The following is a 24,401-nucleotide window of genomic DNA, read 5'->3' as shown; positions in this document are numbered from 1 at the left end:
ACACTTCTGTCCACATTTCTGCAGCAATGCGCCCACATGATGTGGGTCATTTAACAAAGAGATCAGCATAGCCTTCATATTGCATTATTAGGTTATTGGGCTTATTCACAAGGTTCGACTGGGAAGGGTGTTACAGGATAGGACTACTTGGAAAGATGAAGAAAATTTGCGCAGCGTCTATATAGTCGACTCACTCATTAACAAGCATAATCAAGTTACTGTTAGCTCAAAAGCAGGTGATTGTTGTCGATTTGGAAAGCACCTCAGAGCAACTCGACGCCCGGTGTTCTCAGTATGAGGCAGCGTTCCCGTGAGGCAGCGTTCAGTCATTGGATATCTGTGCTGAGTTTACAATACCATTGGCTCACATAGCTGTCATTGTTCTGCTTCCTGGCTGAACGTGGCAACGCCTGGAACAAGCACGTAAGTAGACACTGTCCACTGACAGTAAGGTAGATATGATCGTGGTTAATTCAAAACAGGTGAAAATTAAAAAACGAACTTCACTTTAGCTGTTTGTTTTATGTACATTCAGCATTCACAACGTTGTCCCTCGCGTCTGAATCCGACTTCACTGCTGTAGCCTACCGTGCTGAAAAGTTCCTAATTCTTACTCACCTGACTGTTGAATCAGGTAAGTTCCAAGGGTCTATTGTAATCCAGTATTATGCTACCCGACTGGTGTAATTATTAGAAAATGGCAGGGTAGCATATTTGTCCTTTCTTTATAATGTTTTTGACATGGGTAGGCTACATGAAAATAGGCTGCCCCACAACTTTATCTAGGCTGAATGCTGTATTCACACAGGCTTCGTTTTTGCGGCTTTTAACGCGCCGCCAGTGATGCATCCAGAACGCAGTCAATCCTCTGTTTGTCAATGAGAGCAAGGCGTCTAAAGGCACATTTACAGTGCTGTGATCAATTTACAGTGCTTTGCATCCAGGATTTTTATCAAAAATTAATTATTTCTTGAACTTTTTCTTTGCAATGCATTTTAACGAGGGTATAGATTTAACTAATATCTCTGTAGAGGTCAGTCAACCTATAGTAGGCTATTATAGCATTTCTCCTGCCAAAATCCCTTCTTTCCACCACTACCTTGCTTTCTTCATACCGCATGCCTTTGCTTATTTCAACAGTGATCTACCGGAAGTTGATTTTAAAGATAGAGTCAGTTATATGACTAGATGCACAAAGTAAACAGCATAGCAGGTCAATTATTTCCACAACGACTAAGAGTGTTGGAGCACAGCAAGGCTAAACTTCTCTAATGTTTTGGTCTTGGGCAGTGCCGCCTCAAGCGTTTTGGGGGCCCTAAGCGATATTTGGTTGGGGGGCCCCCCCTTGCAGGCATAACATTTTAGCATAAGTATAATACAGGAAGGCACAATTTATAGCCCAATATTTACACATGTTTTGGGAAGGGGTATTGGGGGGCAACCGTTTAAATTGTGCACTATTTAGCAATCATAATAAGAGTCTGGTAGCAGCAGGTGTGTGGGGGGGGGGGGATGTCTGTGTGCGTGTGTGCGTGAGTGAATGCATGTGTGCTAAGGTGTGGAGAATCAGAGCAGGTGGTTAGTTCAGTTCAAGTGTTCAGAAGTCTGATTGGTTTGTAGATAGAAACTGTTTCTGAGCCTGTTGGTATTAGGCCTCATGTTCCAATAACGTCTCCCTGATGTTAAGGGAGTGAACAGCTTGTAGCTGGGGTGTGTAAGGTCTTTGATGATGCTGCGTGACTTCCTCAGGCACCGTTTCAAGTAGTCCTGGATGGGTGGGAGCACGGTCCCAGTGATGTACTGGGCGGCCTTCACCACCCGCTGGAGGCCCTTGCATCTGTGCAACACCACCACTCCATAACAGGCCATGATGCAACCAGTCAGGACGCTCTCGATGGTGCAGCGATAGTATTTGGAGAGTACCCGAGGTGGCATGCCAAATTTCTTCAACCGCCTTAGGAAGTACAGACGCTGTTGAGGCGTCTTGACAGGAGTGGTGGTGTTGTTGGTCCATGTCAAGTCCTCTGTGATGTGGACGCTGAGGATCTTAAAACTGCTGGCTCTCTCTACTGCAGTCCCGTTGATGTGGATTGGAACATGTTCCCTCCTCTGCTTTCTGAAGTCAACAATCAACTCCTTTGTTTTTCTGATGTTGAGGGAGAGGTTGTCCTGGCACCACAATGCCAGTTCACTTACCTCCTCCCTATAGGCTGACTCATCTTTGTTGGTTATCAGGCCTACCCACCGTGGTGTCGTCAGCAAACTTGATGATGGAGTTGGTGTCGTGCCTAGCTACGCAGTCGTGGGTGAACAGGAAGTACAGTGGACACACCCCTGGGGGGCCCCTGTGTTAAGAGTCAGTGTTGAGGAGGTGTTGTTGCCAATCTTCACAGCTTGTGGTCTGCCAGTCAGGAAGTTCAGGATCCATTTGCTAAGGGTGGTGTCCAGACCCAGGGCTCTGAGCTTGTTGTCAACCTTGGAGGGAACAATGGTGTTGAATGCAGAACTGTAGTCAATGAATAGCATGTAGGGTGTTCCTCTGGTCCAGATGGGTTACGGCCATGTGAATACCGATAGAAAGGATATCTTCCGTGGATCTGTTGGAGCGGTAGGCAAATTGTAGTGGCAATCAACATTTTTAGCTGACATGGGCAAATTGAGTGACTGTCAGTAAGTACGTTTACATGCCCAGTAATAATTCGATATTAAACTGATTATGGCAGTAGGCTGATTATGCGATATTCATGTAAACACATTACACTGCTTATCTTAATCAACGTACGGTCAAAATCGAAGTAAGCATACCCCAATTAAAACACCTGTTTTTCAGAGCAATCTTTCAAAATATTAGAACATGTAAACACCTTAATCGGTGTTCCAGCGGTGTATTTGATGTGTGTATGTGCTAGCACCAGCCGAGCGAGCCTCCCTCTTTAGACCGAATGAAGTGATTTCGAAACAACTGAATGTATGCGTCTTAGAAGTAGTTTTCACATACAAACTTTATATGTCTGAACTCAGAATCAAATATGCTTCCCAAAAATAACATGTGGTAGAACGTTTATTTTGATTGGTGATTTTCTGCATTTATCAGAGTGCATTCAGTAGCCTGATTTCAGATCTGTCCATGTAAACAGGATTATTAAGGAAATTGTTCATCTTAGAAAGCATGTATAAACGTTTCAATCGAACTATTATGTTAATCTGACTATCCAACATAATCATATTATTTTGTGAATGTAACCGTGCTCAGCGACTGACATGACAAGTGGATAACTGCTGATGCACTACCACATTTCTAAATGCACCTTGTGTATTTTTACTTTTATCACTCTTAACAGTAAGTTCAGACCCCGACTGAGTTCCAACATTTTATTTTGATTTAAACATTTTTGGGTCGGGGGCCCCCTAGCGGTTGCAGGGCCCTACGCGCAGTGCGTAGTCGGTGTATAGACAGAGGTGGCTCTGGTCCCATAGCTACCACATTGTAAGTGCACATGCACCGATACTTTGTGTGACTGTGTGCGAGCGAATTCTTGCTTCCTGCTCATCGCAATATCTGCTGTGCTGCTCCTGCAACGTCATTTTGTTAATTCCACCGTTAAATATACATTTTAACAGTATCTAGGCTATCAACCCCATAACAACACAATAATGTTTTCTCTCATTCAAACTGTGTTCAGCTTCAGCATCCAATGAAAATATATCACCGAAGACATAAACATATATATTTTTGCTGGACTATTCTGGACTATATATTTTTGCACTCCACTATTCTAGACTACACAGATTCTGCAAAGATTCATCATTCACTACACTCTTAACTTTTTGCTAGACCAAGGACCACTAACCTCAAGGACCACTAACCTCAAGGACCACTAACCTCAAGGACCTCTAACACCGGTTTGTGTTACACCTCCTTTCACTATTTATCAATACCACAGTGAAGTTGTAGACTAAGTTCTGTTTGAATATTTGATCTAAAGATAACACGACTTGTGGCCAACCCCCCATACCCTTGTGGAGGGCCAACCCCCCATAAACTTGTGAAGAGGCACTGAGTTTTATGGCCCATGTTAAACCCAGTTTCACTCTAGCTCTGTACAGATGATGTAACTTCTTGGAGCTCAACACATTCTGTTATGTCTAGACAGTTTGTGGAAATCAGTTTTCTTGTTGTTATGTGTTAAAGTAAGGCTACTTCTATAGTAATTTGCCTCACAACCTGATTTCAGAATATGACTTGCTAGATAGACTGTGGGTGGTGCTCAATGGCAAATACCTTCTTTTTTTTTTTGAATAATGAATTGGCTTTGCTTGCCTGCTTTATACATATCTCTTTCCCTCAGGGTACGAATATGGCACCATGGATTATTCAAATTGCCTTGGTGGCAATGAGTATCTTAACCGAAACTACTGAAGGGAAAAAAGACACGGTGCTGTATTGTTCAGGTAAATTGGGATGTTTATTTGTCCACTTTGTCCTTTTCTACCTATGCAATATACACTGCTCAAAAAAATAAAGGGAACACTTAAACAACACAATGTAACTCCAAGTCAATCACACTTCTGTGAAATCAAACTGTCCACTTAGGAAGCAACACTGATTGACAATAAATTTCACATGCTGTTGTGCAAATGGAATAGACAAAAGGTGGAAATTATAGGCAATTAGAAAGACACCCCCAATAAAGGACTGGTTCTGCAGGTGGTGACCACAGACCACTTCTCAGTTCCTATGCTTCCTGGCTGATGTTTTGGTCACTTTTGAATGCTGGCGGTGCTTTCACTCTAGTGGTAGCATGAGACGGAGTCTACAACCCACACAAGTGGCTCAGGTAGTGCAGCTCATCCAGGATGGCACATCAATGCGAGCTGTGGCAAGAAGGTTTGCTGTGTCTGTCAGCGTAGTGTCCAGAGCATGGAGGCGCTACCAGGAGACAGGCCAGTACATCAGGAGACGTGGAGGAGGCCGTAGGAGGGCAACAACCCAGCAGCAGGACCGCTACCTCCGCCTTTGTGCAAGGAGGAGCAGGTGGAGCACTGCCAGAGCCCTGCAAAATGACCTCCAGCAGGCCACAAATGTGCATGTGTCTGCTCAAACGGTCAGAAACAGACTCCATGAGGGTGGTATGAGGGCCCGACGTCCACAGGTGGGGGTTGTGCTTACAGCCCAACACCGTGCAGGACGTTTGGCATTTGCCAGAGAACACCAAGATTGGCAAATTCGCCACTGGCACCCTGTGCTCTTCACAGATGAAAGCAGGTTCACACTGAGCACATGAGCACCTGTGACAGACGTGACAGAGTCTGGAGACGCCGTGGAGAACGTTCTGCTGCCTGCAACATCCTCCAGCATGACCGGTTTGGCGGTGGGTCAGTCATGGTGTGGGGTGGCATTTCTTTGTGGGGCCGCACAGCCCTCCATGTGCTCGCCAGAGGTAGCCTGACTGCTATTAGGTACCGAGATGAGATCCTCAGACCCCTTGTGAGACCATATGCTGACGCATGCACATTTGTGGCCTGCTGGAGGTCATTTTGCAGGACTCTGGCAGTGCTCCTCCTTGCACAAAGGCGGAGGTAGCGGTCCTGCTGCTGGGTTGTTGCCCTCCTACGGCCTCCTCCACGTCTCCTGATGTACTGGCCTGTCTCCTGGTAGCGCCTCCATGCTCTGGACACTACGCTGACAGACACAGCAAACCTTCTTGCCACAGCTCGCATTCATGTGCCATCCTGGATGAGCTGCACTACCTGAGCCACTTGTGTGGGTTGTAGACTCCGTCTCATGCTACCACTAGAGTGAAAGCACCGCCAGCATTCAAAAGTGACCAAAACATCAGCCAGGAAGCATAGGAACTGAGAAGTGGTCTGTGGTCACCACCTGCAGAACCAGTCCTTTATTGGGGGTGTCTTGCTAATTGCCTATAATTTCCACCTTTTGTCTATTCCATTTGCACAACAGCATGTGAAATTTATTGTCAATCAGTGTTGCTTCCTAAGTGGACAGTTTGATTTCACAGAAGTGTGATTGACTTGGAGTTACATTGTGTTGTTTAAGTGTTCCCTTTATTTTTTTGAGCAGTGTACTTTTTTCAGGATTTAGGCCTACATGTAATGCAGCCCCTGTTGATAGTCAATACACACTATAGATTTGCAAAGGGTTGTGAAGTATTGTGATAAAATATATTATTTTGTGAAAGTTAACTCAAGCAAACTAATGTATTGTAAGCTTGTTTCCTATCATTTCACCTGCCACCTGCATTTCCTGTTCTACATCTGATTGTATTCTTGATTATCAAGAGTTTTTTTGTTACTGTGCAATTTCGGACAATCATTATATTAGTAAAATGATTTTGAGGTCTTATTGTTTGTGCATGCAGTTTAAAAAATATATTTCTGTAACGTCTGCTTCCAACTTCAACTCAAACACGTAGATCCCCTGAACGTAGCTCACTTTCCAGCCCACTTTCCAGCTCACACTCTCAAACACATAGATTCCCTGAACGCAGCTCACTCTCCAGATCCCAACCACCTGAATTCTAATCACCTGTTCACACACCTGTATGTCATTATCACACACTATTTAGTTCAGTTCTTTGCCCCCATCACTGTGAGGTATTGTTTGTTTTGTGATACACTTCTTTCGGAGCGCTGTTATTCCTGTGATTTACTCCTCCCGTGCATGATAGTTTTTGTCTATTCCCTGACTGTACTTTAGCCTATCGGATTTCCTGTTAACTACCTATTGCCTTATCTCCCGGACTACGTTACTAGCCTTTTCCCTGCCTGTACTGTTGCCCTTTTGGACCCCTATGTTTGACCTTCTGCCTGCCCCTGGACCCAGCTACCTGCCTCCTCCTGTGGTCCTTTACAATAAACACCTACTGCACCCTGCGCTTGAAACCAACTCTCTGTCTCCCATCGTGTTCATTACAATTTATGTTGAATTTCAAACGTGTAGAAGGACAAAGACAATTTACAATATTCTTTATCTAAAAATAAAAAAGGTGCACTATTGAAAACTTTGTCATCATGATATTTAACATTTTCCAGCTATTACATAGTTTTAGCAATTATGTTTTAAAAAGGCAAGTTAAACTTGGTAAAAGGCAGCTCATCACATTTAATTGCAGCACCATGTTCTTTCTTTGAACCCAACACTGCAGTCTTACCAAACCTTGGAGTCATCTATCCTTGCATGACTATGTAACACTTCTCAAGCTACCAATGCATTAAAGAATCAAAGCTGTGACCGAGGTACTGATTAACAGCCTCTATCTCCAGGCCATCAGACTGTTAAACAGTCACCACCCTGCCCTGCCCTGAACCTTAGTCACTGTTACTAGCCGGCTACCACCCGGTTTTCTACCCTGCCCCTTAGAGACTGCTGCCCTATGTACATAGAGTCATTGACCACTGGTCACTTGAGTAATGTTTACATACTGTTTTACCCACTTTATATGTACAGTGCCTTCAGAAAGTATTCACACACCTTGACTTTTTCCTAATCATGTTGTTTTACAGCCTGAATTTAAAATGGATTCAATTGAGAATGTTTGTCACTGGCCTCCACACAATACCCTATAATTTCTAAATGGAATTATGTATTTTTTGTTTTTAAAAGTGAATTAAAAATGAAAAGCTTAAATGTCTTGAGTCAATAAATATTCAACCCCTTTGTTATGGCAAGCCTAAGTAAGTTCAAGAGTAAAAATATGCTTAGCAAGTCACACAGTAAGTTGCATGGATTCCCTCTGTGTGCAATAATAGTGTTTAACATAATTTTTTAATGACAACCTCATCTCTGTACTCCACACATACAATTATCTGTAAGGTCCCTCAATCGAGCAGTTCATTTCAAACACAGATTCAACCACAAAGACAATGGCGCCGAAGGGGATATCTGCCGTTTTACGGGCTCTTAACCAACTATGCTATTTTGTTAGTTTTTTCGCATTGTTTGTAACCTATTTTGTACATAATGTTGCTGCTACCGTTCTTATGACCGAAAAGAGCTTCTGGACATCAGAACAGCAATTACTCACCTCGAACTGGCCAAAGATTTTTTCTTGAATGAGTCCGATGCAAAGGATATACTGCTTCCCCGAGACCAGGCCCAAATCCCCATCATTCACTTGAAGAAAAGATGGAAATACAGGGGGCGGAGGTCGGGTGCCTTGTGAGAATTCGTCGGCAAGTGGGTAAACCGCCTTTACCATCCGTTCTATTGGCCAACCTGCAATCACTGGAAAATAAACTGGATGATCTATGATCGAGACTATCCTACCAACAGGACATTAAAAACTGTAATATCTTATGTTTCACCGAGTCGTGGCTGAACGACCACACAGAGAATATAGAGCTGGCTGGGTTTTCCGTGCATCGGCAGGACAGAGCAGCTACTTCTGGTAAGACAAAGGGTGGGGGTGTGTCTATTTGTCAATGACAGCTGGTGCGCGATGTTTAATATTAAAGAAGTCTCGAGGTATTGCTCGCCTGAGGTAGAGTACCTCATGATAAGCTGTAGACCACACTATCTACCAAGAGAGTTTTCATCTATATTATTTGTAGCCATCTTTTTTTACCACCACAAACCGATGCTGGCACTAAGACCGCACTCAACGAGCTGTATAAGGACATAAACAAACAAGAAAATGCACATCCAGAAGCATTGCTCTTAGTGGCCGGGGACTTTAATGCAGGCAAACTTAAATCTGTTTTACCTCATTTCTACCAGCATGTCACATGTGCAACCAGAGGAAAAAAACTCTAGACCACCGTTACTCCACACACAGAGGCGCATACAAAGGTCTCCCTCGCCCTCCATTTGGCAAATCTGACCATAATTATATCCTCCTGATTCTTGCTTACATTCAAAAACTAAAGCAGGAAGTACCAGTGACTCGCTCAATACAGAAGTGGTCAGATGACGTGGATGCTATGCTACAGGACTGTCTTGCTAGTCCATACTGGGATATGTTCTGGGATTTATCCAAAGGCTTTGAGGAGTATACCACCTCAATCACCGGCTACATCAGTAAGTGCATCGGCGACATCATCCCCACAGTGACCATACGTACATATCCCAACCAGAAGCCATGGATTACAGGAAACATCCATACCGAGCTAAAGGCTAGAGCTGCCGGCTGCAAGGAGCGGGACACTAATCCGGACGCTTATAAGAAATTCCACTATGCCCTCAGATGAACCATCAAACAGGCAAAGCGTCAATATAGGACTAAGATTGAATCCTACTACACTGGCTCTGACGCTCGTTAGATGTGGCAGGGCTTGCAAACTATTACGAACTACAAAGGGAAACCCAGTAGTGAGCTGCCCAGTGACGAGAGCCTACCAGACGAGCTAAATGCCTTTTAAGCTTGCTTCAAGGCAAGCTAACTGAAGCATGCATGAGAGCACAAGCTGTTCCAGACGACTGTGTGATCACGCTCTCCGTAGCCGATGTGAATTAGACCTTTAAACATGTCATCATTCACAAGGCTGCGGGGCCAGACGGATTACCAGGACGTGTACTCAGAGCATGCGTGGACCAACTGGCAAGTGTCTTCACTGATATTTTCAACCTATCCCTGACCGAGTCTGTAATACCTACATGTTTCAAACAGACTACCATAGGCCCTGTGCCCAAGAAAGTGAAGGTAACCTGCCTGTTCAAGGCTCACATCAACACCATCATCCCGGAAACCCTTGACCCACTCCAATTCGCAGATGACGCAATCTCAATTGCACTCCACACTGCCCTATGTGAGAATTCTGTTCATTGACTACAGATTAGCGTTGAACGCCATAGTGCCCACAAAGCTCATCACTAAGCTAAGGACGCCCCCCCAGGTGGTAAGGGTAGACAACAACACATCTGCCACGCTGATCCTCAACACTGGGGCCCCTCAGGGGTGTGTGCTTAGTCCCCTCCTGTACTCCCTGTTCACCCACAACTGTGTGGCCAAGCACAACTTCAACACCAACATTAAGTTTGCTGACGACACAACAGTGGTAGGCCTGATCACGACAAAGATGAGACAGCCTATAGGGAGGAGGTCAGAGACAAGGCAGTGTGGTGCCAGGACAACAACCTCTCCCTCAATGTGAGAAAGACAAAGGAGCTGATCGTGGACTATAGGAAAAGGAGGGCCAAACAGGCCCCCATTAACATCGATGGGGCTGCAGTGGAGCGGGTTGAGAGTTTCATGTTCCTTGGTGTCCACATCACCAACAAACTATCATGGTCCAAACAAACCAAGACAGTCGTGATGAGGGCATGACAACACCATTTCCCCCTCAGGAGACTGAAAAGATTTGGCATGGGTCCCCAGATCCACAAAAAGTTCTACAGCTGAACCATCAAGAGCATCCTGACCGGTTCCATCACCGCCTGGTTTGGCAACTGCTCGGCATCCAACCGTAAGGCGCTACAGAGGGTAGTGCGTACGGCCCAGTACATCACTGTGGCCAAGCTTCCTGCCATCCAGGACACCACGTCAGAGGAAGACCCAAAAAATTGTGAGACTCCAGTCACCCAAGTCATAGACTGTTCTCTCTGCTACCGCACGGCACATGGTACCGCAGCTCCAAGTCCAGGTCCAAAAGGCTCCTTAACAGCTTCTAACCCCAAGCCATAAGACTGCTGAACAATTAATGAAATTGCCACCCGGGCTATTTACATTGACACCCCCCTCCACCACCCACTGCCTCTACTCACTGTTTATTATCTATGCATAGTCACTTTACCCCTACCTACATGTACAAATTACATCGACTAACCTGTATATAGCCATGTTATTGTTATTTTTTACGTTAGTTTATTTAGTAAATATTTTCTTAACTCTATTTCTTGAACTGCATTGTTGGTTAAGGGCTTGTAAGTAAGCATTTCACGGTAAGGTCTGCACATGTTGTATTCGGCGCATGTGACAAATAAAAATTTACTTAATTAGATCTGAAAGACCAGGGATGTTTTCCAAGTCCTTGCAAAGAAGGGCAGCCATTGGTGGATGTGTTAAAGAAAAAGCAGATATTTAATATCTCTTTGAGCTTGGTGAAGTTATTAATTACCCTTTGGATGGTGTATCAATACACCCAGTCACTACAAAGATACATCTTAACTCAGTTGCTGGAGAGGAAGGGAACTGCTTAGGGATTTCACCATGAAGCCAATGCTGACTTTAAAACAGTTACAGAGTTGAATGGCTGTGATAGGAGAAAACAGAGGATGGATCAACAACATTGTAGTTACTCCACAATACTAACCTAATTGACAGAGTGAAAAGAAGGATGCCTGTACAGAATACAAATATTCCAAAACATGCATCCTGTTTGCAACAAGGCACTAAAGTAATACTGGAATAAATGTGGCAAAGCAATTAACTTTTTGTCCTGAATACAAAGTGGTATGTTTTGGGCAAATTCAATACAACACATTGCTGAGTACCACTCTCCATATTTTTAAGCATAGTGGTGGCTGCATCATGTTATGGGTATGCTTGTAATAGTTAAGGACTGGGGAGTTTTTAAGGATAAAAAGAAAAACCTGGTTCAGTCTGCTTTCCATCAGACACTGGGAGATGAATTCACCTTTCAGCAGGACAATAATATTAAAACACACTGCCAAATTTACACTGGAGTTCTTTACCAAGACAGGGGCAGAGTTACAGTTTTGACTTAAATATGCTTAAAAATCTATGGCAAGACTTGACAATGGTTGTCTAGCAATGACCAACAACCAGTTTGAAAGAGCTTGAAGAATTTTGAAAAGAATAATGGCCAAATATTATACAATCCTGCTGTGGAAAGCTCTTAGAGACTTACCCAGAAAGACTCACAGCTGTAATTCTAACATGTATTGAGTCCTGGGTGTGAATACTTATGTAAATGAAATATTTCTGTATTTCATTTTCAATAAATATGCGAAAATTTCGAAAAACATTTTCCCTTTGTCGTTATGGAGTATTGTGTGTAGATGGATGAAAAAATTAATATTTAATCTATTTTGAATTCAGGCTGCAACACAACAAAATGTGGAATACTTTCTGAAGGCATTGTATATACTGTGTTCTAGTCATGGCTCATCCTATATAACTACTGCTCTTCACACCTTTTCTATTCATATATTGTCCATACTGTCTATACACACCGTTTTATATATACACTGCTCAAAAAAATAAAGGGAACACAAAAATAACACATCCTAGATCTGAATGAATGAAATATTCTTATTAAATACTTTTTTCTTTACATAGTTGAACGTGCTGACAACAAAATCACACAAAAATTATCAATGGAAATCAAATTTATCAACCCATGGAGGTCTGGATTTGGAGTCACACTCAAAATTAAAGTGGAAAACCACACTACAGGCTGATCCAACTTTGATGTAATGTCCTTAAAACAAGTCAAAATGAGGCTCAGTAGTGTGTGTGGCCTCCACGTGCCTGTATGACCTCCCTACAACGCCTGGGCATGCTCCTGATGAGGTGGCGGATGGTCTCCTGAGGGATCTCCTCCCAGACCTGGACTAAAGCATCCGCCAACTCCTGGATAGTCTGTGGTGCAACGTGGCGTTGGTGGATGGAGCGAGACATGATGTCCCAGATGTGCTCAATTGGATTCAGGTCTGGGGAACGGGCGGGCCAGTCCATAGCATCAATGCCTTCCTCTTGCAGGAACCGCTGACACACTCCAGCCACATGAGGTCTAGCATTGTCTTGCATTAGGAGGAACCCAGGGCCAACCGCACCAGCATATGGTCTCACAAGGGGTCTGAGGATCTCATCTCGGTACCTAATGGCAGTCAGGCTACCTCTGGCGAGCACATGGAGGGCTGTGCGGCCCCCCAAATAAATGCCACCCCACACCATGACTGACCCACCTCCAAACCGGTCATGCTGGAGGATGTTGCAGGCAGCAGAACGTTCTCCACGGCGTCTCCAGACTCTGTCACGTCTGTCACATGTGCTCATGTGCTCAGTGTGAACCTGCTTTCATCTGTGAAGAGCACAGGGCGCCAGTGGCGAATTTGCCAATCTTAGTGTTCTCTGGCAAATGCCAAACATCCTGCACGGTGTTGGGCTGTAAGCACAACCCCCACTTGTGGACGTTGGGCCCTCATACCACCTTCATGGAGTCTGTTTCTGACCGTTTGAGCAGACACATGCACATTTGTGGCCTGCTGGAGGTCATTTTGCAGGGCTCTGGCAGTGCTCCTCCTTGCACAAAGGCGGAGGTAGCGGTCCTGCTGCTGGGTTGTTGCCCTCCTACGGCCTCCTCCACGTCTCCTGATGTACTGGCCTGTCTCCTGGTAGCGCCTCCATGCTCTGGACACTACGCTGACAGACACAGCAAACCTTCTTGCCACAGCTCGCATTGATGTGCCATCCTGGATGAGCTGCATTACCTGAGCCACTTGTGTGGGTTGTAGACTCTGTCTCATGCTACCACTAGAGTGAAAGCACCACCAGCAATCAAAAGTGACCAAAACATCAGCCAGGAAGCATAGGAACTGAGAAGTGGTCTGTGGTCACCACCTGCAGTACCACTCCTTTATTGGGGGTGTCTTGCTAATTGCCTATAATTTCCACCTGTTGTCTATTCCATTTGCACAACAGCATGTGAAATTTATTGTCAATCAGTGTTGCTTCCTACGTGGACAGTTTGATTTCACAGAAGTGTGATTGACTTGGAGTTACATTGTGTTGTTTAAGTGTTCCCTTTATTTTTTTGAGAAATGTGTATATATACAGTACTAGTCTGGACACACACCTACTCATTCAAGGGATTTCTTTATTTTTTACTATTTTCTACATTGTAGAATAATAGTGAAGACATTTAAATGATGAAATAACACATCTGGAATCATGTAGTGACCAAAAAAGTGTTAAACAAATGAAAATATCAAGGCAAAGGGTGGCTACTTTGAAGAATCTAAAATCTAAAATATATTTTCATTTCTTTAACACTTTTTTGGTTACTACATGATTCCAGATGTGTTATTTCATAGTTTTGATGTCTTCACTATTATTCTACATTGTATAAAATCATAAAAATAAAGAAAAACCTTTGAATGTATATATAAAAAAATATATATACACTACATGATCAAAAGTATGTGGACACCTGCTTGTCGAACATCTCATTCCAAAATCATGGGCATTAACATGAAGTTGGTCCCCCCCTTGCTGCCATAACAGCCTTCACTATTCTGGGAAGCTTTTCCACTATATGTTGGAACATTGCTGCGGGGACTTGCTTCCATTCAGCCACAAGAGAATTAGTGAGGTCGGGCACTGATGTTGGGCGATTAGGCCTGGCTCGCAGTCGGCATTTCAATTCAATTCATCCCAAAGGTGTTCTATGGGGTTGAGGTCAGGGCTCTGTGCAGGCCAGACAGGTTTTTCCACACCGATCTCGACGAACGATTTCTGTATGGATCTCGCTTTGTGCATGGGGGGATTGTCATGCTGAAACAGGAAAGGGCCTTCCCCAAACTGTTGCCACAAAGAATCGTCTAGAATGTAATTTTATGCTGTAGATTTCCCTTCACTGGAACTAAGGGTTCTAGCCTGAACCATGAAAAACAGCCCCAGACCATTATTCCTCCAAACTTTACAGTTGACACTATGCATTGGGGCAGGTAGCGTTCTCCTGGCATTCGCCAAACCCAGATTCGTCCGTCGGACTGCCAGATGGTGAAGCGTGATTCATCCCTCCAGAGAACCCGTTTCCACTGCTCCAGAGTCCAATGGCGGCGAGCTTTACACCACTCCAGCCGAAGCTTGGCATGGTGCATGGTGATCTTAGGCTTGTGTGCGGCTGCTCGACCATGGAAACCCATTTCATGAAGCTCCTGTCTAACAGTTTTGAGCTGACGTTGCTTTCAGAGGAGGTTTGGAACTCAGTAGTGAGTGTTGCAACCGAGGACTGACGATTTCTGTGCACTACCCACTTCAGCACTCGGCGGTCCTGTTCTGTGAGCTTGTGAGGCCTCCCACTTCATGGCTGAGCTGTTGTTGCTCCTAGACTTATCCACTTCACAATAACAGCACTTATAGTTGACAGGAGCATCTCTAGCAGGGCAGAAATTTGACAAACTGACTTGTTGAAAAGGTGGCATCCTATGACTGTGCCACGTCGAAAGTCACTGAGCTCTTCAGTAAGGCCATTCTACTGACAATGTTTGTCTTCAGAGTTTGCATGGCTGTGTGATCGATTTTATACACCTGTCAGCAATGGGTGTGGCTGAAATAGCCAAATCGACTAATTTGAAGGGGTGTCCACATACTTTTGTATATATAGTGTATTATGAGTTATATATGTTTTCTTATCAACAGTTCTGTATACATAATTACTTATTTACTTTTGTTTCTAGTGTGCACCCTGTATTATCACATTTTTTCTATCAAGCTTATTTCATTAGAAATAATATTATTGCCGTTTTACTTTTGCTTTTCGCTAGCTGTGGGCATAATATGGATCTATAAATACTTATTTTATAGTAAATGAGTGCTGTGGATTGTTCTAATCTATGTCTGTTTCTTTTAGCATGCAGGGCTATTGTTGATGAGCTCAATTATTCAATCAGTCAGATTGATCCGAAGAAGACTATCCATGTGGGAGGCTTCAGACTCAACCCTGATGGGAGCCTGACTGATAAAAAGGTAGCTACCACAGTAAAATCATGTTGCAAAAGTAAGAAATTATTCCAAAGTGTGCTCCACTGGATCAAAATATCTCATAGTACACATAAAGCTATCAATTGAACTTTCTTGAAAATTTTTTTTTGATGATTTATGGATTAAGAGATCGATGCATCATTCATACATTGAAGAATGCATATTCATACTTAAAATACTTGACAAAGCATAGGTCTAGTGGTTTCATAGTAGTTCCTGGTTTCCTGGATCTCATACCTTGAGATAATGGAATTTAGTGTATTGTGAAACATCCCGGCAGAAGAAAAGAAATATCAGTATGTAACTTCATTTCAGTTTGGGTGGTTGTAAGCATTGGTACCCACTTTATTACTGTTTCACCTGTATTTCCCTCTGGAATATTCAAACCACTGTATTTCCCCCTTTTTCGAACCAAGCATTGTTGTGGTGTGAAGAGGTCAGACCTGGTAGTGTTCCAGTGTCCTATCACTAGTGTCCAGGGACCGTCATTAGCTGGTCAGCTCCCCTATTGATCTCAGGGGTTAATCCCCTTTTGATGGTAATTGATAGCTAGTAACGTGCTGTTCATTTAGCTAGGCTGTTTGTGGTTTTTCCTCTCCCCCGTGGCCATTTCAAGTTCACTTTCAAGTAAAAGGGATTCTGATATTATATCTCCTAATATGACAACTAATTATCTCTCATTCATATAGATTTGAGTTCAATCAAACATTCCATAGGCATAGTATACCAAACATTATAGAGTTGGAATCGTTTTTTCTTGAAGTATCGTCTTTACCTTCTCTTTTCAAATCAAATCAAATTCTATTGGTCACCTACACATGGTTAGCAGATGTTATTGCGAGTATAGCGAAATGCTTGTGCTTCTAGATCCGACAGTGCAGCAATATCTAACATGTAATCTAACAATTCCACAACAACTAGCTAATACACACAAATCTAAGTAAAGGGATGGAATATATGGAAGAGCAATGGCAGAGCGGCATAGGCAAGATGCAATAGATGGTATAAAATACAGTATATACATATGAGATGAGTAATGCAAGATATGTAAACATTATTAAAGTGACTAGTGATCCATTTATTAAAGTGGCCAATGATTTCAAGCCTGCATGTAGGCGGCAGCCTCTTTGTGTTAGTGATGGCTGTTTAACAGTCTGATGGCCTTGAGTCAGAAGCTGTTTTTCAATCTCTCGGTCCCAGCTTTGATGCACCTGTACTGACTTCGCCTTCTGGATGGTAGCAGGGTGAACAGGCAGTGGCTCGGGTGGTCGTTGTCCTTGATGATCTTTTTGGCCTTCCTGTGACATCGGGTGCTGTAGGTTTCCTGGAGGATGCTCTTGCTACATGAGAATAGTTTTTTTGCCATCAGTTAGTCTCCGTCCTTCCTGTTTATTATGCTGTCTATGGATCAGGTGTGTATGTCATATTCACAGACTCTCATTAAGTGTTTCCTAAAATAGGGTTAATTTGAAAATAAATGCTAATTACAGTTTCTATACCCCTGTGAGTCTTGTTCATATTCCATTTTGTTTGCCCTCAAGCTGTGGGGGTGTGCCTCTGCAATACCCCTGTTGTTGTTAGTAGAGAGAGAGTATGAATGCAATGATATAGCTCCACTATAATTACTAAATCAAAATGAATACTAGTAAGAGAAGAGTTAAGTATTGAATTATGTACCTGGTTTTACAGTGCTCTGAACGGTAAGCACACTGACTTTTACGTGAAATGACCAACATCAACTCTTTTGATCAACTTCTGTACTTACTGCCCTATGGAAGTGTACCTTTTGATCAACTTCTGTACTTACTGCCCTATGGAAGTGTACCTTTTGATCAACTTCTGTACTTACTGCCCTATGGAAGTGTACCTTTTGATCAACTTCTGTATTTACTGCCCTATGGAAGTGTACCTTTTGCACTAATCACTGGCTTGTTTTGACTTCTGAGCATAAATCCAAGAAACCCTCCCCCACCCCACCTCACTGGCTTTTGACCCTGTCTGAATCAAGGAGGGAGGGGTGTTCAAGCTTAGATGCCATCATAGGAGATTTGCTGGTCTTAAGTCTCCTTTGCTCTCCTCAGAAAGCAGCAGGGCTCCCTGAAGGAAGGTTGACACCAGTCACACCACAAAGTTAAACCTACAACAATGAATCATTAAGCCAAAGACATTGAACTTAGATGAATAAGTTGATGGAAGTTGTTCATGTCTTATGTTTTTATATTCGTATATAGATTGTATTTCATAAATGTATTCATTTTCAACGAATGGCTTTCAATGTTTCTGGTTGGACCATGAAAAAAAATGTCTGTCACTCTTCATTAAATTACATTTCTGTATTGTCACGATAAAGGTAAATACTGCAGCAATCGTTTGTCTGTGTGTTTATGCAAATATTTCCTTTTCTGAAGACTATAACAATATTACACATTGTTGTAAATGGTGGCATTAATAGGTTCTAGTTTTTATGAATTTGTGTGTTTTCATTGGTCCATATTATTCACACCAGAAATTGAAAGCCCCTTTCCAATAATGGCTGGTTTTCCAATGGGAATTCAATGGAGGATAGCATCCCTGAGAAGCCTTTTCTCTGCAAGGTCTGCCTAGTCCCCTCCTCATTCTTCAGGAAATGTGTGATTGACAGGTCCCTTTCAAACCCCTCAGACTGGTAAGGAAGGAATTTAATTCCACACCATTTTCAGGATTGCATGATAAGGATTTGGCTTGACGTTGGACTTTTTCATGCTGGACGTTTTTGGTGTTTTTAAAAAACGTACAAATATTTAAGGCAGATTTTTCTGACCAATCAAGTCAAGATCTCATCATACATATTCATAGAAATACACCTATGGCGTAATAAAATGTAATAATAATCAGAATAGCTCAATTTTTGGTTTTCAATTTTAGCTAAAAATTGCTGCTATGGTTGATATTCCACTTTTTGTTTTGAAGTGACTTATTAGTTAAAAGTTAAACATTAATGTTGAAGTAGTCAAACCATTTTTTTTGTTGATAGACCATCCTCAATGTTAACTACTTAGCTCTCTGTACATTGAAAAAGGAGAGAAATGTGTACCAAGGTTCAGGCAGTTTCCTGAAACCTTTTTATCTTATTTGTGAGCAGATGGCAGTGAGCCACGGAAGCCCCTTTGTGTCACTACGAGTCAGATATAAAAAAAAGAGGAGGGGGAAAATGCTTCTATAATGTAATCAGTGGGTCCGGAAGGGTCCATACTGAGGCTGAAAGGGGACAATAGGGTCAGGGATATATCTACATTGCACAAAATCCAGTTCATCTGCAATATGCCCCCCCTTCCCCTTGCCCAGCACCTTTTGACCGGGATTGACAAGGAAAACTTCCTGCTTTGATCATTGGAGGGTGGAGGAGATGAACCGCCAAAAGGGACCAAAGGATGAGACTGAACTGTTTACCCTGCACTTGGCTGCTGTTTAGGCCTCCCCCTGCTCCTTAACTCAGCCCCCCTCCCTGGCCCTTTCACTGCCCCTGCCCCCCGTCACCCTTTCCCCTCTCTCCTTCCGGGGAGGCCACGGGGGCGGGAGCATAGTGCACCTTGACCTGTCTAGACACCATTGCATGTGTTGTCCTGTTTCCAAGGGGAAGGGGTATACTTCTACAGGTTAAATGTCATAGTTCCAGCATAGGGGAAGTAGGGGTTGTTTGTGTGATGGGAATGGAGGTTAGGGGTCACCAACATGACCCGGCCGGATCCCAAGCAACTTCATAGAACTGGAATCAAACTCGGTTAAGTTTAATTTTTATTATTTTTAATTTATTTTTATATTTTTATCCACCAGGTCCCTCTTGCTAGGTCTGAGGCCAACTTGAGTGAGCTTCTGGATGGAGTTTGTGGTAGCATGAGTGACTATGCTCTTCATGTGGACCCAGACACCAAGATAAAGCAATACAAAAGATTTGCTCCAAGAAGTTCTGATGCTGGGGATTTTCCTGATTTTAACAATTTCAAGTTTGACGGCCCAGAGGGATCCAATGCCCTACAATTTGTGGTAAGTGTGGCAATAATTTATTAATTTACTCACATATTTATTCATTTATTTTCACTCATGCTGTACATACTTCAAAGTTCACGTGAAATTTTTTCCTATGTTCTGCATTTCCAAGTCTTTTTTTTAACCTATTAATGAAGTATTTCAAGGTTGAATAGAGATATTGGTAGCAGAGGGAAACGGCTTATTATGTTTTGTTAACCAGGATGAAACTTTGATGTAATTTAAAGCACAGAAGTCAATGTTATACCTTGGCCTTTGATATCACAGCTTGATATTATTTGAAAATCCATTTACATTCTTGATAGTTGTGCCCGTAACATTAAAACGTACATTGATATTGTTTCTCCACTTTACTTATGACCTTTCTAATTAAGATATATTGCATGCATCATAGTCTGTAATATAGAAAGCCATTAATTGAAATTATAACAAGAAATCTGAAAACATGTGTATTAAAGCTTGCATTTGTATTTTTCATTATTGTATTATTTTTAAACAGTTATTACAGTGTGACATTCAGTGTTGAAGTTTGTCATTTTGGTGCCAGGGGTGTACTGTATTCTAACCCAAAATGCAGGCAATAACGCATTTGCCTTTGTTAATTTACAATTATATTGCGGTCTTACACGTAATTTCCGCATATTTAAGATCAAGTTAGGCATCACAAGTAAGAAATCGTATAATGCGCAAAGATGTGTGTGTGTGTGTGTGTGTGTGTGTGTGTGTGTGTGTGTGTGTGTGTGTGTGTGTGTGTGTGTGTGGAATCGCCAACAATCGTGTTGCCTATCTAGGTTACATGAGTCATCCAAGATGGCTGAACGGCAAGGCGAGAGGAAAAATGGCAGTCTGCCTCACGGCCATGCCCACTATTGTGTGAAACTACATGCTTGTGAATCTCTCATGTGCGGAGGACCTGTTTTTGCTGTCTGTCGAGTGGCAACCTATCCCCTTTCTTCTGTTACAGTGTGAAAGCATTGTGGAGGAGTTTGAAGATTATATCATCTCTCTCTTTGCCAAAGAGACAGACCATGTGGTCGACAAGTTATGCAATGAAGTATCAGGTACGTTTCAGACATGTTGTGGTTTCTCTCTGACCAGGCCTCCTGTTTGCCCCTTACTGCATAGATACTACCTAGAACTATGTTATTACTCACATCATTACCCAAATGATACTACCTAGAACTATGTTATTACTCACATCATTACCCAAATGATACTACCTAGAACTATGTTATTACTCACATCATTACCCAAATGATACTACCTAGAACTATGTTATTACTCACATCGTTACCCAAATGATACTACCTAGAACTATGTTATTACTCACATCATTACCCAAATGATACTACCTAGAACTATGTTATTACTCACATCATTACCCAAATGATACTACCTAGAACTATGTTATTACTCACATCATTACCCAAATGATACTACCTAGAACTATGTTATTACTCACATCATTACCCAAATGATACTACCTAGAACTATGTTATTACTCACATCAGTACCTAAATGATACTACCTAGAACTATGTTATCACTCACATCATTACCCAAATGATACTACCTAGAACTATGTTATCACTCACATCATTACCCAAATGATACTACCTAGAGCTATGTTATCACTCACATCATTACCCAAATGATACTACCTAGAACTATGTTATCACTCACATCATTACCCAAATGATACTACCTAGAGCTATGTTATCATTCACATCATTACCCAAATGATACTACCTAGAACTATGTTATCACTCACATCATTACCCAAATGATACTACCTAGAACTATGCTATCACACATCATTACCCAAATGATACTACCTAGAACTATGCTATCACACATCATTACCCAAATGATACTACCTAGAACTATGTTATCACACACATCATTACCCAAATGGAGTATAGATGACAGCATTAGGTTTTGATTTGCTTTTATAGTTTATTAAAATGACTAATCACTCTTTTTTGTATGAACAAATAATCACTGTATCTGGGTGTTTGGGCTTTGAAGAGCTTTGATTTGTAAAGAATAGCGGACAGATACCCTACAACATACTAAATTTGGTGATCTGAACGTTTTAATGTTGCTGTTTTTTGATTGTGCGACCCCAAACATGTTTAGAAGAGTACCGTGTAGCTACCAGGGAATACAAACATGACCACTTTTGTTTATTATGCATCTGAAAACAGAATATGAAAATGTATACATCCAGACACTAACTACCTTTATTACAGCTCTATTTGTATTGTCATGATTTCCCCCTTACGTAACTGACATCTTTGATCCACCATTTTGTTTCAACCCTGTTAAGTGAGGGTTCTGAAACAGCAGTGCAATCGGCCAAGTACTATTTCTGAGCTGAAACAGTTTATTTAACAATTTAACATCTCAGAGGATGATGTTGTGAACCTATATGAAACTAGTACTCCATTAGAGAAGCTAAAGGGCCATTTTTGTTCAACAAGATCGCGGTCGTAGGCCGATAGTTTAGATGTGCTATGTGAAGAAAGTCAGGACGGATTTGGCCTCTTCGCTGCTATTTGAGTATCAAGGTTATATGGAATTCATCATCAGAAAGAAACCACAGCTCCTATCTCTCGTATGTTTTCAATATGATGTAATTCGTTTTTTTGGCAGGTGTCATTGCACTAAATGGTGTGTCTTCTACTGGATGTCTGCAATAATTGATAGTTATGTTCAATAGGCCATCTGACAAGATGGCGGATTCATTTTTGTCTATATTTCATTTCCAGATCACTGTAAAGGCACCAAATTCCAGAGTGACGAACTATAGTTTTACATGCATCTCTGCTGCCGATGACCGGACCAGTTTAGATATATATTTCAAATGAAGAAATCATTCTTGAAGGACATTGTATCAATCAACTTGAATACTTACAAATAAAGTTTTCTATTTTGAATTGAGATACTGGACTAACGTTGTCAAATCCACAGGATTGTATTATGATATAGAAAGTCAGGTGTTTCTTTAGAGGTAGTTCTAGTAACTTCCAGCTGGGTGCTGTTGTCAAAAAGTTATAAATGATTTCTTAAATATGCAGGAGGAAGAAGTAGCACTCAAAATAAGGATACGATGTGTGTAAAAATAAATAACCAAGTTTAAATGTGCTATACTCAGCCTTGAGGGACTGTGAGGAAGCACCCATGTCAAAAAAAGATGGCGTGGCGTCCTACAGGCAATGTCAAGATGAGCTGGATCAGCATTTTTTTCCACTTTTGTGCTTTCACTTTCATAAGCTGATCAGTTTTAGAATTGTTTGTAATGTCACAGAATTCCAAATCTGTTGATTGTACAGGCCATTTCTTGTCCAGAATTCAACTGTTGGAGATAGTGGATTTCCGCATGCCAGGTTACATTTGATTTGCTCTGTGTGTCCTGGGTGGAGGAGGGAGTTGGTTCCTGATTTTGAAATGGGCAGTCCTCGTTCCATCATCTGCCGACTCCAACAATTGAATTCCAGTCGTGGTAACATATTAAACATTAGTATGTGCTCTGACATATGGGGAAGTATGTCAAATGTTATGAGAATTGATCCAACAATTTTTATAAAATAGCCCTTTTCGATGATAAGCAGAATTTTCAGTGTTACAAAATAAAATGTGCAAGGTGGGGAAAAAGAACCTACAGGAGAGCCTTGGTAGATATACATAGCCTGATATGCTTATCTCCCTATAAAAACATTTGTAAATTCCTAAATCAGGTAAATTATCAACAAAATTGTGATAACACATATCTTAGAGAACACAGGTTGTAAATTCACCATCTACAGGTTGAACACACTGCTATATGCCAGGGAAATGCAAAACCCCATGGACAATGTTGTTCCTTTTTCATATAATGACCCTCACAGCTTCATCCAATAATGACAAATAATCACATGTGTATTTTGGGGCTTTATGGTCTAAATATTATTTAGCATTTTTGGAAAGTTTTACCCAACATGTATCTACACTTATTTGTGGAAAGATTTAGGTCGGTTTTGGAGAAAAAAATGTAAACCTCCTTTGCTAAGGAACGAAGAACAAATGCATGGGTCAAGCTTTGTATGGGTCAAACTTCCACTGACTACATGTGACTGAAAATAAACCCTATGAAGCAGGCAAGTTGAATACTAACAGGATATATAATTTCGATTATTATCAGGAATTACAGCATTTCCCCCAACTGCACATCCAGTTCTTTCAAAACAAAAGTTTTCAACTTGTTGTATATTCCTAGAAGTTGTGTGTTGGGAGTTTATTCTGGCTTAAGAAAGTGTCAGCTTTGCTTTGTGTGCATAGCTGTCTCTGGATGTCTAGGGCTTGAGCTTAACTTCATGACAGATCAAGGGTTACCAAGGTGCTGTTGGCAAGGGGCTCAAAGTGGCGGGGCAAACTGGACCACTAAATGCTCATTTCCTACGCATGTTAGTGCCTTTGCAGTATGCTGAGTGGACTCCTGGAGGGGGTTTCTCAGATGAAATGCAACCTTCACACAGGTAATGAGGACTATATGATAAACCATTTGTACAATTTCTTAAATGCAATTTCAATGGTCCAGGAATACCATCTCATTCAGAAATGTTGGGAAAGTGAATATTTCCCTTACTCTCTATAAAGTTTAGTCACTGATCTGCAGCATTAACTTGTATTCTAACAAGATTAAAATATA

At 41.9% G+C, this 24,401-nt stretch overlaps 1 protein-coding gene across 4 annotated transcripts; it reads left to right on the top strand.

The window, feature by feature from the left end:
• The first annotated feature begins 308 nt into the window (after positions 1-308).
• LOC120055892 (protein canopy-1-like) lies at positions 309-22,656 on the top strand. 4 transcript variants are annotated; one of them, XM_039003932.1, is made up of 8 exons: positions 309-423; positions 536-634; positions 3,836-3,903; positions 4,350-4,452; positions 15,556-15,671; positions 19,500-19,709; positions 20,677-20,773; positions 22,483-22,656. In XM_039003932.1, exons 4-8 carry the CDS (start codon positions 4,359-4,361, stop codon positions 22,521-22,523), a joined length of 558 nt encoding a protein of 185 aa, XP_038859860.1. In that variant the 5' UTR covers positions 309-423; positions 536-634; positions 3,836-3,903; positions 4,350-4,358; the 3' UTR covers positions 22,524-22,656. The 4 variants fall into 4 exon arrangements, with proteins under 4 accessions (XP_038859860.1, XP_038859859.1, XP_038859858.1 ...); XM_039003931.1 differs by lacking the exon at positions 3,836-3,903 and having other exon boundaries at positions 310-423; XM_039003930.1 differs by lacking the exon at positions 309-423 and having other exon boundaries at positions 430-634.
• Positions 22,657-24,401: the final 1,745 nt, after the last annotated feature.

Source organism: Salvelinus namaycush, chromosome 11 (assembly GCF_016432855.1).
Source record: "Salvelinus namaycush isolate Seneca chromosome 11, SaNama_1.0, whole genome shotgun sequence".
Classification (NCBI taxonomy): Eukaryota; Metazoa; Chordata; class Actinopteri; order Salmoniformes; family Salmonidae; genus Salvelinus; species Salvelinus namaycush.
This window is presented reverse-complemented; position numbering and strand designations above follow the sequence as displayed.

Excerpts from the sequence above, each read along its gene's own strand:
- LOC120055892 (XM_039003932.1), top strand. The coding sequence starts at position 4,359 with ATGGCACCATGGATTATTCAAATTGCCTTGGTGGCAATGAGTATCTTA. Across the intron at positions 15,672-19,499 it reads GGAGCCTGACTGATAAAAAG|GTCCCTCTTGCTAGGTCTGA; the intron begins GTAGCTACCACA and ends TTTATCCACCAG. Across the intron at positions 19,710-20,676 it reads CCAATGCCCTACAATTTGTG|TGTGAAAGCATTGTGGAGGA; the intron begins GTAAGTGTGGCA and ends CTTCTGTTACAG.